General features: G+C 41.3%; 1 protein-coding gene across 6 annotated transcripts in view; it reads left to right on the plus strand.

Annotated features, from left to right (window-relative positions):
- Nucleotides 1–12,961, plus strand: part of VTI1A (vesicle transport through interaction with t-SNAREs 1A) — a 1,083,798-nt gene that overhangs the window by 715,466 nt on the left and 355,371 nt on the right. For 4 of the 6 annotated variants that reach the window (XM_086922795.1, XM_086922792.1, XM_086922791.1 and 1 more), the window contains one exon: nt 4,398–4,459. In XM_086922795.1, coding sequence (XP_086778921.1) covers nt 4,398–4,459 — 62 coding nt within the window. Of the gene's footprint in view, nt 1–4,397; nt 4,464–12,961 lie in introns of those variants that run through there. The other 2 variants (XM_086922794.1, XM_086922797.1) reach the window with 1 other exon arrangement.

Below are 12,961 nucleotides of genomic sequence, written 5' to 3' on the forward strand. Positions count from 1 at the left end.
GATGTTTGTACTTAAAGAATTTCCAGAATCTTACAAACCTAAGAATTCCAGGTATGATGGAGTGTTTGATTTGAAGGTAGAAAGATGCAGTTTTGGTTACATTGAAGATGTGTTTTGCCATGGAGATGGGTAAATCCTACAGATTTATCAAAGGGTACTAGTGTTGGTGTGATTCCCAGGTCAGTAAGAGTCGAGGTAAACTGAAGGAGAAGTGTTCTCTAGGTGTAGCAGGAGAAATTAAGTTTATAGGACAAAATGATCATCAGTGTTCGTAGGATTTTCTTAAACAATATGAGAGTGTCAAAGTCCGATGGGTTTGCTACTTTGATGTATGTTTGAGTTCGGTCAGCCTACTCATGAATCACAGTATTCAACTGTTAATATAATGTGCCAGTTATTAAGTTCATTAGTGAGGAATGGTTTTGTTGTAGGACAATATGGTTCAAAAGGGGGGGGGGCACAACTCAGTTGGGAGAGCTACCCAGTCACTCAAACCAACGAACCTATGGTTAAAATTATAAGTGTGATTGTCGGGGATTTAAATTCCCCAAACAAATGATTGGCCATGCTGAACCATGTGCATGCTTTGGAGGGAGAGATTTGACTGTTGCAGAAGAACCTTTTAATCAGGAAAGACTAGCCCAGATTCTAAACTTGATTTTGTCCATGGCAATATTTAGTGTTGGGTACGAACTAAACAGGTCGGATGGCGATCTTACTGAGTATGGAGTTTAGAGGTGAGGTAATCAGATAGGGGGACAGGTAAAAGAGAAGATTAATAGCTCTCATAATCAAGATATGGTAGTGGTGTTCCCTGAAAGGGAATGACCGCACCTTCACACATGCGAGTTAAATAGAATAGTGGTTTGGGACACACATTTATTAGTGTTATCTTAAATCCAGTTGGAGTGTTGAGGAGACCACCGTCACTCACTACCAAGAGTGACTAGAAGCAGATCTAAAAGATCAGCAAAAACAACAATGCACAGTTAGGTCAGTTAAGCATTATCCTATAATCAATGTCAAACAATGATCTATTAGTCAAAACAATTTTACATTCAAAATACCCAGTTCGACAAATTGCGATTGGGGCACCGGGGCACGACTATTGCTCGGGTCTGGGACAATTTATTTACTTGCTCCTCATCGTTATTTTTTCAACTTGTAATATTCTATTCATCCATCGAGCCTTGAGAAAGTCTTGGTACAAACTGGGTACTGACGAAACACGTGTTGGCTGTTTCTTCTAATATTTATGAATAAAGGATATAACATACTCAAAAGGACTTTGACTTGACCATCTTATCTCAAGGAGAATATTGTTGATGAAATGTGTAACGTTATGATTATTTTGAATGTAAAATTATTTTGACTAATAGATCATTGTTTGACATTGATTATAGGATAGTGCTTAACTGACCCAACTGTGCATAGCTCTCATAATCAGACAAAACACTATACCTTCAATTATCACCTCCGTTCTTTTAACCCAACACGCGGCAAGGAACATATCCTAGGAAAGTGACAGAAATTATCCCTCCGGAAGCACGGAGAGACATAATCATTGTTGGGGATCTAAATATAGTCATGGATGATACTATGGATAGGTTGACACACACAGAGCTGGGGAACTACCCACAAACATTTAACTGTGGTTGTGATAAGTAGGGTTAAAAGAGATCTAGCATGAACAATACCCCTGAAAGACTACACACACTACTGGGCAGCACATAAAACACATTTGCAAATTGATCATTTCTAAGGTGAACAAAGAAAGGAAGGAGAAGCATGCCCAACTAGAGGCATCCTTAGAGAACTAAAAATACTACATAAAAATACAGATTTACAGAAATATGGCAAAATGTGACGGCAGCAAGACGCAATTCAAGGAAAAAGTCCTGAAACTGACAAAGCTGAATCCACACTTCTAAAATCCAAACATCGCCTTTATGACAGAAGGAACGAAGCAGGGAAATTACTTACAAGCAGATTACAGCTAAAATAATGAATGAGAGATGGGATAGAATCATTGGCGGCCCGTGTCTTGATAGAGTGGTGGCTACAGACAGATTATGAGACAAAGAAAAACAAAAAAAACGTACTTGCTGCATCGCACTCCTCTCCACTGCAGGCACAGGCTCCCAGAGTCCACTGTGGCTAATCCGGACTCTGCTTTCATGCTGCTCGCAGCCTGGGAGCAGTGTCCAATTGGCCTAAGCGCCCTCAATGTGCGCTTCCAGTTAGACTGGGAGCCTGTGCCTACTCTCTGTAATCCCGCAATGCAGCCAGGGATGGATAGAGCTTCAGTGCGCATGGCGGTTTGGCTGTCCTAACAGAGCTGGCCATCCGTTATGCGCAGTGATAACAGTGCAAAACACTCCTCCTAGTGCCTGTCATCTCCCTGGCCCTGTCCCAGAGTCTCGGTTCCAAGAGCAAAAATAAAACCATAATAAACCAGGGTTTATTATCGTTTTATTTTTATTTTTTGGGCTGCTGGCGGGGTGGACAATGCTCCTCCGACATTGCGGAACAGCTCCCACCGGATAGAATATATGAAATATAATGACAGATTGTTTACTAGCGTCAGACCAGGTCATAAACCATGTCTTTCCATGGATTCTGTGTAACATTATATTCCTCTAAAAGGCTCTCCCATAACAGAAGCATACCTGGACAAAACCCGTATAACTAGAGTCATGCCTGAACAGACTTCTGCATTAAATCAACCCATAACACTATTCCAAGTGCTTAGCACTATTATCAAGCTTAAAATTAAGAAGGCACCGTGCCCCAATGGCTTCACACTGCCTTTTTTAATAAACATGTTTGCTCAGATCCTGCCCCCACACTAACTGACCTTTTTAAGACCTTCTCATATGAAACGGGCATTATGGAAACGGTGGCGCAAGTGATGATATCAGTTCTAGAGAAACCAGTGAAAGATAAGTTGCTGTGTAATGCTTCTATACCAATATTGCTGCTGAGATTGATCATAAGATATTCAGAGGCATCCTAGCTGATTAGGCAAACCAATCCCTGGCATTGTAGAACCAGAGCGATTGGGCTTTAACCTGGGAAGTAGTTGCAGCAACAACTGTAAAACCAGCTGCACCTAATAGGCACTGTTCAAAGGACACAAAAGGAAGCATATTACCATCACCCAATGCAAAAGGCTTTTGAACGTGTCGCATGATCGCCAGCTACTATACAGCAAAAGTCTGTTGGGGTCAGAGCAATCAGTTGTCTTTGTAACAGATTCAAGTTCCTGGAGGGACTAAACAGGGCTGATCTTTACATTCTGCCGTTAGCTCTCATTGTTGAATTATTATGGGGCAGGGTACAGGGAGTGGGTACATCCATGAGATTATAATAGGGAATAACACATATGAGGTAGCAATGAATGCTGATGACATAATGCTGACAAAACCAGTAGCCTCTCTTCTGGATTTTAGTGGAAGAGCTAGATGACTGCAGCAAAATCTCTAGTTTTAAAAGGAAGTGCAGCAAATCTCAAATTCTGAACTTTTACTTCCCCAAACAACATGTGAGACAACAAGATTGCCAGTTTCCCGTTCAGTGGTCAAAATACACTATCCAATGTCTAGGAATACAAACTGTGCCTATGATGGAACAAACAGCACACCCTAACTACAATGGTCTTACTCGAACAGTACAATAAGAATTACAGTCATGGCATATGGAGGGGACTGTACATGCTCAGACATATAGCTGCCATTAAAATGACACTCCCAAGTATCTTATGCATGTTTATGCAACTCCATTTTCTGGCTAAGATGCTTACTATACTCAAACTGCAGACCCTAATTGATAATTTTGTGTGGAGTGGGGGAAAAAACGCAAAATAGCAACATGTAATGTAGAAAGCTAGTAGAGGTAATCTAAAGAGGCATTACCAAGACTCGCAGCTAAGATAGGCAAACTCATGGAAACCAATTGTATAAATGTCATGTTTACTTTTTAGGTGTAATACAGCCTGATCCATCATCTATTACATCACATCTGCATTCCGTCCTTGACTTAATGGCCTTATAGATTAATAGTGTTCATAGTCATCCTCTCTTGGTAGTATATGTTGCTAGTGCTTGAAGCAGTGGTACCCGCTATGTAATTTGTTTACTTTTTACATATTTTAATGTATGGTATGCAGGTCCTTTCTTTATAAAACAAAATAATAACATTGATATGTAAAAAAAAAATACAGGCCCCTCATTTGTCCCATAGCCAGGTCTCTTCGCTTCTTGTACTTTGTGGTCATTCTCCTTGTCCCCAGAGCCTCTTGCCAGTTCTGCTGAATCGGAGTACACACTACCCTTCAGGATCTCTTGTGCTCGTTTAAAGCCACCTATTCTTTTTTATTTCTCTTCCCTTTGAACCAGCTTCGCGAAACGGACACAAACTTGGGGAAGAGTTCCAGGATCCTGACTGGAATGCTGCGAAGGTAAGGGCAGAGTATGGACAAGTGTTTGCTAATAAAGTGGTTCAGTGTCTTGTCCGCTCAGGCCTATTTCCACGCGCTGCTGGCCGCCATTAGCCATTCCATTAGCTCCTGAGCTTGTGTTCCGGAGCTAGTGTCACTATAGGCCTCGCCTCGAACAGACAGATCAAGATTAGAGAGTAGGTTTGCTTGGGGCCAGTCCTCGAGCCGTATCAAAAAGTAGGGTCTGAGGCGTCCTATTTCCATTACCCACGGGGAGTCCTGCGGCTGGAACGTTCTCTCTGATTATCATTTCTATTTTTGAGCCGCACAAATCCAGGTCCTTCATTTGTTTTATGCAGTTCATTTCCTGCAGTGCTTGTGTACGATTAAACTTTCAGATACCCCGAAATAATCCTGTTTGATTTTCGAAATGGCGTAAATTTTGGAGTCTTAGGGAGTGCATACTTAAAAATACATTGGCTTTACTTCCCTTCTGCACACCGCGGAGTATACACTTTCCATGCCTTACGCGTGCGACCGCAGGAGGTCCTCTGCTGTTTGAGTCCTGGACATGGCGCCTCAGGGTCTATCAGGAAATCATGGCTGTAGCCGTAACTGCAGGAAACAGTTGTATATGTATTTCTCTACATATCGTCTGCTGCTCTTTTCATATTTCCTGAATTTGGTGCTGTTGCCTGGAAGGTAGTTTAATGATTCTTAATCACTTTGATGCGCTCCAAGCACTTTACCAGCCACTGTTTAAAACAGCAGGGTTCCTTAAGCTGAAATAATTTCTGCTTGGGAGAATAAAGCACATATGGGGTCAATTTTTAACTGTTGTGTTTAATGCGTAAATCACTTTTCAGGTATGAATTGACTCTTTGGCGTCTTGTAACATTTGAGCGATTAGATATCCATGTTGTTACATTTTATGGAAACATGTTACAAGATGGCAGTCTTTACATCTGGAAACATACAATTTGATCAGATTTTGACTTGCCAGTTATGGTCAGCATTTTATCCAGAGATCACATATGCCTCAAGATTTATCCTTGAATACTGGTTACTGTTTACATCAGAATTGTTACCTAGACATTTTAGAATTAATTTGCTGTGTTTGTCTCCTTTCATTTTGCTTTCAGCTTGCTTAGTATGTTCATTGTCATTTCATTAACCATATGTTTTCTAATTTAACACTGACCCTCTCCATTCAGTCTCGTAATGTTGCATCTAAATCTTGGTGTTATCTCACTTAAAATATTACCCCTAATGAAATTTGCACAGTTAAATTATCTTTGCTGTTTCAGTTCGTAATACTTCTCCGAATATGCATTTGGATCGCCTTAGCTTTTTATTTTCAAAAGTGATGTCAGGCCCTGAGCTGTTTTTGAGGATTTCTGTCTGGGTTCCAGGTTCATTACTTTGTACAAGGCTGTGTTGGACGTGGATAGAAGCTTAAGATATATCCCTTTATACACCTGCATATGCTGCCAGTGTTTACTCTTGCAGATTTTGGTGACTTGTTGTGAAGACCACTCTTCTCTGGCCACAACTGCGCCTCACACTCAAGATTTTGGCAGCATGTCCGTGCTAGAGAGGACATAAAATGCGAAATCAGCCACTGTTAAGTAAGGGATGAGAATATATGGAAAACTTGAGAGACCGTGGCCTTCAAATGGGTGCAGAGAAAGATAAAACATCAAGCGAAAGTATGGAGGCATGTGGGGCCAGGGGTACAGCGGATGGCTCGTGTCCCATCAGAAAGTTACAGATGTGTCACAGTGTATCAGGGACAATGAGTATGAAGACAATATGTGCCTAATCAGGCAGGGAGGGGCTAAGCAGTGGTGATAAGGAACTATATATAAAGGAAAGGGACCCCTGAAGGAGAACTCATGGAAGGGTTTCAGTGTTCATACCAACATGAAAAGGAATTTTCACTCCAAAGGCACAGTCTCATACTCATCACACTGAATCAGATATGTCCACAACTGTGTTGAGTTTAAACTGCCACCTCCTAGACCATTTTTCCATTTTTGTAGTCATTATTTAACTTTTTGGGGTCTTTCAACTAAAGGACAGATCATGTTCTGGGAGCATGTATGCCAAACTGTGTGAATAGATGAGACAGGAGATAAAGAAAAGAAACAGGCGGAATTCAGTTTCCCCATTGACGTATGTTAAAGCCCAGGAGATTTTAACTGGGAGAAAACTAAAACATAGAATGGTCGCTGTGCCTTTGAGAATTGGGAGTTTCCCACCTAAGTCCACAGAGTGTTAACATATATGTGGGTGGGTGAGGAAGCCATAAATGTATTTCTTACCCAGGCGTTTATATGCAGTAAGAAACGTGGTATATATGTAGTAATTGTAACAGTGAAATACTAAGGTACAGAGTATATGTGTGGCTGAAGAGAGGGTTTGTGTCCTGTAGTGATTTCCTGTAGGGATTCCTCTATTCAGTTTGTAAATATTGATGGAAATAGTACCCTGTCAGAGGACCACAGTGGTCGTGACCGCACCTTTATTAGTAGAGGTGATGGTAAACCATTAAAAACACAATTTCTGACACGAGGGCATTCGCATGATAATATTGACTCCAGGGCACAATCAAGAGTCCCATGGTGAAGCAGAGGAACTTACACAGCCTCCTATTCATTGCAAGATATGGGTGGCAGCATGTTCTTTGCAGCCTTAGAGGCTGGGGTGGAGTTCTTCTGTAAATCTGTGCGGCACTCCATTATATCTATGAGATTGCATGTGATCTTCTAGGAAACCAAATCTAAAGACTAAGTGTTTTGAGAACCAGAAACAGAAAGTGATTTAATTCAGAGTTTGGAAGATAAATAGCACTATTTGGTAGGAACCAAATCAAGGCGTTCATTAATTCGAAACGGTCTTTACTATTTCTTTTACTAAAGTAAATTTTAGTAAACTTGAAATGGGTTCTTTCTGTTGTTCAACATAGGCCCCAAAGGTCTTATTGTCCTTCACTGTCTCACTGTGTCCAGGTGTCATTCCATTGTCTATAAATTGCTGCTTCATAGAGTTACCTCCAAGCTCTATTTCCTGTTTTCACTGCTTCTCCTTTCACAAATTTCTTCTCCTCCATAATTATCCTGCCTCCCTTATCACGTTTTTCCAAGAAAGGTACCCATTTCCCTCCTTTTCACATATCTAAAATGAGTTGGTTGTCTTACTCCTTTTCCCTACTTATTATCTGCTGCATGTGATAAGGCTCGTCTCTGTACCCTCAGTTCTCATCTTGACCCTTTACCGAGCATACCTCCTTACACCCTTATCACCTTACCTCTTTTTTTTCTACTTGTTTTTTTATATAACCTGAATTTTATTGATTTTTGAGCACATAAATGTGATGTAACTTCACCACCTGCCACGAAAAGGTATGAAACCAAAAGTCACACAATAGAACACATAACAGAATCGTACATTTCAGAGCATTGCACGAAGAGTCCACCATTTCCCCCAAATGTTCTCATGTTTTTGGGGCAACCCGGGATATGTGGATTGCTCTTTCCTGTGTAGCACACCAGTCCATTGTCTGCTTCTAGGGAGTCATTGGAGAATGAGAGACCGATCACCACCACTTAGCAGTGTCTCTCTTCACCGATGTCACCCCAATCTTCATCAAGATCCGATACCCAATGGTGTCGCTAACACCCCCAACACTTCCAACAACACACACTCTTCTACTTGTTTAAAGTCATAGTGGAAAATAAAACGCACCGATTTAAAATACCTTTTTAACGTTTCCTCTTTTCCTAAAAATAAAGTGCACAAAGTTTCCTTTAAAAAAAATATACTTATATATATTAAAAGTATCTTCAGTAAACAGTATCTAATCTAAGGTTTGTAGTGATTTTTTCATTTAAAGGCATTTTTTCAAATATTTTTCTTTTTTTTAGTGAAATGTTTTTATATTGATCAAACGTTTGTATACATTTGTTTTTCCTTTAAATTGATTTTTGATTATTTAGGTTTAACTATTACACTTACTACAGTCAATGGAAATACAATGTTTTCTGATTTAAAATGCAGTAATAAATGTGTTTTTAAAGGAAATATATATATAAATATATATATATATATATTTATGCACACAAACGTATACTCTAAGTCGTGAAGGGTATTATGCTGCACCAGACGAGAGAAAAAGAATACATCAATTGAATGTCTCTATTTGTCAACTAATATTAAAGCTCTCTCTTGAACTTTGTTGGTGGAACTGTCTAGCCACATGGCTCTTCGAGTTGCTCTATAATTTGCTCTGACAAGACAGACATATTTTATAATTAATCCAGTTGGAAAGTATGGCAATGACAACACCATCGGTAATGTAGTCATTCAGTCAGGATGATAGCCTCATACCTGACACCTGCTGGCCACTCAGCTTAAAAGGCCACACTACTACAAGTTGACGCTCTGAAAGCTCTTGTCCTACTTTTGTCAGGTATGGGAGATTAACTAAGGGTTTTAATAAATGTCCTGATTTTTTTTAATTACCATTATACAGGCATAGAAAATCTTTTTTTGCCTGGTGTCATAGTTGATGTAACCTTAGTGCTAGAAGCCCGGGATGTCTGTGCAAATGACTGGTGATACTATGTCTTCTCATTGATGGCCTCCTTTCCTGTATTCCCGTCGTGTTCCATCACATTTTCATCCTTATTTCCACTTAGACTAGATATGTGGCCTTTACCAATTGACCTCCTATATCTTTAGTGTTTTTCTGGAACTAATTTTCCAACAGAAGTATGCTAGAAGCAATGTTGTCTTGGTGCATTACACACATAATGTCACTGTACTACAGGCCCTGGCACATTACTGTTCCTGTTGTTGCACCCACCCCAACATCACCTAGTGTTTCTCTGTAAACTGTAAGCTATTAATGGCTTACTGGCAGACCTACCTTATGCATGCCTTGCATGTCTCAAAAGACCTCCTACTACCTGCAGCACACCTAGTATCATAAACCACGAGAAACTTGAGTGGCATCACATCATTAATAATCAATGATTTCTGGAGGCCCACATTAATTTGAAATAATGCTGCATTATCGTTAATGCTATGCAAAATAGCCCATGTATTGACTCATCAGAACTCGACCTCTCTGGTTGGGTTGTCACCTTCACAGTAAAGGTGTGCATGGCATTGGCCAGTCCAAAGAAATGCAAAAGTATTTCTCAACTATTCTTGACAATGAGTTTATTCCGGCATATTGACATTTGTTATAGATATTGCTTTTAGGATCTTCCTGTTCATAAGTTATTTTCACACCTAGTATCTTATCAACATTGCAGAATGATGTACCCCTCTTTCAACACCGAGTTTGTCTGAGGTAGGTTTACACTATGCAATCCATAAAATCAGTACATACGTTTACAGTGTGACTGGAGCTGTTTGAATGGGAAAAGGAATCCAAATCAAAATAGATGGTCCAAAATGAGGCAGGAGGTATGAAAAAAAGAAGAGGTTCATGAGGTTAAATCATTCTAAGAGTTGGATAGATTTGAATGGATTATACGTTCTTCGTGTTGGGCATGGCCAGCTCCTGCAAGATGGCGGACGGGTTTTGGGATGGTTCTGGTGGTAGTCTCACAATTCTTCAACATCCATGCTGCTAGGGTTTTTTTCTAGGCAGATTTAGGATGGAAACTTATGGCCACTTAGGGTGAACATAGCGAACACAATAAAAAGATGGACGGAGTGCTGAACGATAATGGATTCAACCTAGATCTGTGACTGGGGGTGAGTGTCTGAAAAGTTTCAGCGCTCCATCCATCATCTCCTTGTGTTTGCTTTGTGCACCCTAGTTGGCAGGGTATGCCCAGTCGTGGGTCCCTTGCTCATATTACCACTGGATTCAAGCTAGCCTGGCTGATGAGGGGTGTTACCCCAAAACTGTCTGCCATGTTACAGTGCAGTGTGCATGGTGTTTCATTGTGCACAGCGCATAGAACCACTTAGTCTGTTTTAAATTACTACAACATCCACAAGGGTAGCTGTTGTAGAAGCTGCAAATGAAATAATGTCTAGATAAATGAAGTATACAAAGAGATGCTCACCAAATGGAGATTAATAAAACTAATGAAATAATATCAATTTAACTCAAGTTGATGTTGCAGGAATTTCTAAAGGTGCAGTGCGTTGTGAAACACCTAGCAGAGTTGTCCTTTGTAGGTTGGGCATTGTCAAAGACATGGAATAACATTACTCCACACATCAAACTTTTTAACATACGAGATTAAATGATTAAACAGATAACTTAAAATTAAGGAGGTTACCCAAGGGGCCTGTGGTACAGTGCATTTGTGGTCAATCTCATATGTTTGTGGTTTCGGCATTTCAGATTCGTCCAGTGGCGTGGTTTTCGTAGCAGCCGGAGACAATAGAATAATGTGCTAAGTAGACCCAAGGATGTCACTCTCCAGTAGGGGAACATTGGACATTGTCAATAAGGTCATTTGGCTCACGGCTTACAACTATGTTCATAGACCATCTTGTGCTTAAAGTGACCTATTCCCTTTCAAGCCCAAATGTTCAAAAATCTGGGTGTTTTCCCTTCTTAAATGAGGTATATGCCCGAAAGAAAATAGTTTAAGTGCCTAAAGACTGGAAAAACAGCTGGCAATTTTCAAAGCCAGTGGACTAAAGTAAAGAGAGTTAAACTATAAGGAGTTCTGTGCATTATGGTTGGCACTTCAAAGTTACTTTTGCAGATGTAATTGGTAGCTTTCTGGCTAGATAAAGAGGTGTAGTTCAACCTGATGTTTTTCCTGTAATAGTCTTTCCCATGACGTACGTTTCTTTGATACAGTGAGACCACCACCATGGAAGGCAGCAGGGGTCATCACCTCTGCTGCCTTCAATGGTAGTGGTCTCACTGTATCAAAGAAACGTAAGATGGGTGCGCCTTGCTGACCCTCCGGCTGATGTTCAGAATGGGAATAGCCATGGCATATTTTAGAGCAGGGGCTACGAGGCTTTCACAACCCCCGTGGCTGGTATCAGTGACCTAGAAACCTTGCCTTTATCAAGTCTGAAACTTTGGCGCGGACTTCAACGCTCCCCAAGAATCTCTAAAGGTAGAGGGCGCGTGCCGACGTCCTGAACGTGCACCTGACTACACTTGGCGCCCTCTGCTGCGCGACATGGGCGCGCGGGTCCGCCGCTGCCCTGCCCCCTGCAGTGCTCTGATTAAGAGTAATATGTAAATGACACATGCTCCATTTGGAATGCTGCTAGGGAGGAAGTAGCAATTGAAATGGATGCTTGAGTGCCTACAAACAATCAGGAATCCGAAACTCCCCAGCCTCCCCAAGAAGGCCACCGCGACTCGAGCTGGAACGCGCACTCTGCATACGTCTCCATTTTGTCAAATCTCATTAAAGGGGGCCTCCGCTTCTGTCAGCAGCGCGCTCCAGAAATCATTCATCATTTTTAGCGCGTATAAAATAGCTTGGCGTTATTTAAATAATATCATATTAATGTTAAAGTTCAGCTGTCACTTGGCGTGGCTTAATCAGACATAGCATTTAGGGAAAACCGTGGCTCCGGGTTCTGCTTGACTTTCAGGTTAGCAGATTCAAATCAGGATTTATGGGTTTTCCGCCCAGCGTTATTTTCTCAGACGTTTATGCTTCATGGACCCCAGCCCTGCTTGTAGGGCAGTGGCAGCGGCTCATTTTCAAGGGCCTTGCGATATGGATTTTGAATACTTTTGCAAGTAATTTGAAAAGCATGCTACTGTAACCTTTGAAAATGCGCTCACCTTCGACGTGTTGTTTTTGTGTTTACGAGATTGGGCGCTGGGATGCTGATGGGCGACGGTCCCGCGCGCCAAATGAGAAGAGAGGGTCTTGGGTGTGAACGTTGCACCTGGGTCGGTTCTGAGAGTGAGGTTAAGCAGCCTGACGAGGAAGCCAGGCCACGCGCTGCTTCACGCGCGCACAGCCCCGGGAATCGCCGCCCATCTTGCTTGTGCATTCTACTCCACCTTCCGTCCATCCCTTTGCGGTTTCTGCATTTATGCTCAAGGGAGCTAGTCCATGCTGTGCGTGGCAAAGGGGTGCTACGGTTTATTGCATTCCCCAAAGTGCTCCAAAAGTAGATTAAATGTATTATTATATCTAGTCTGGAGTTTGTGTGCAAGTAACCATTTTAGAGCTTTTCTAGCCCCTAGTTTTGGCGGGTGGTGGGGAGTTGACAAGTCTTCAACGCAAGAGAAAATCCTTTTTTGGTCCTGGATTTTAAATGTGCATGTTATATACCGAAGGTCAATAAAACTGATCATATGACATGATACTTATTGGATAACAAAACAGCTATCAATATAAGTGACACAAATATTTTAGTAACTGGGCTGTTATAAATGTCTGCATTGGACCGCTGTCAAGAATGTGGCAGGCAGAGGGCCCTGGTTAGCCATTTCAATTGTTTTCTTATGAATGTGTGGTCCATTACATCTGCGTTGTTTCGGCTGCCGGAGATGTCGGCATTCCC

This window comes from Lissotriton vulgaris, chromosome 5 (genome assembly GCF_964263255.1).
Source record: "Lissotriton vulgaris chromosome 5, aLisVul1.2, whole genome shotgun sequence".
NCBI classification, from domain to species: domain Eukaryota; kingdom Metazoa; phylum Chordata; class Amphibia; order Caudata; family Salamandridae; genus Lissotriton; species Lissotriton vulgaris.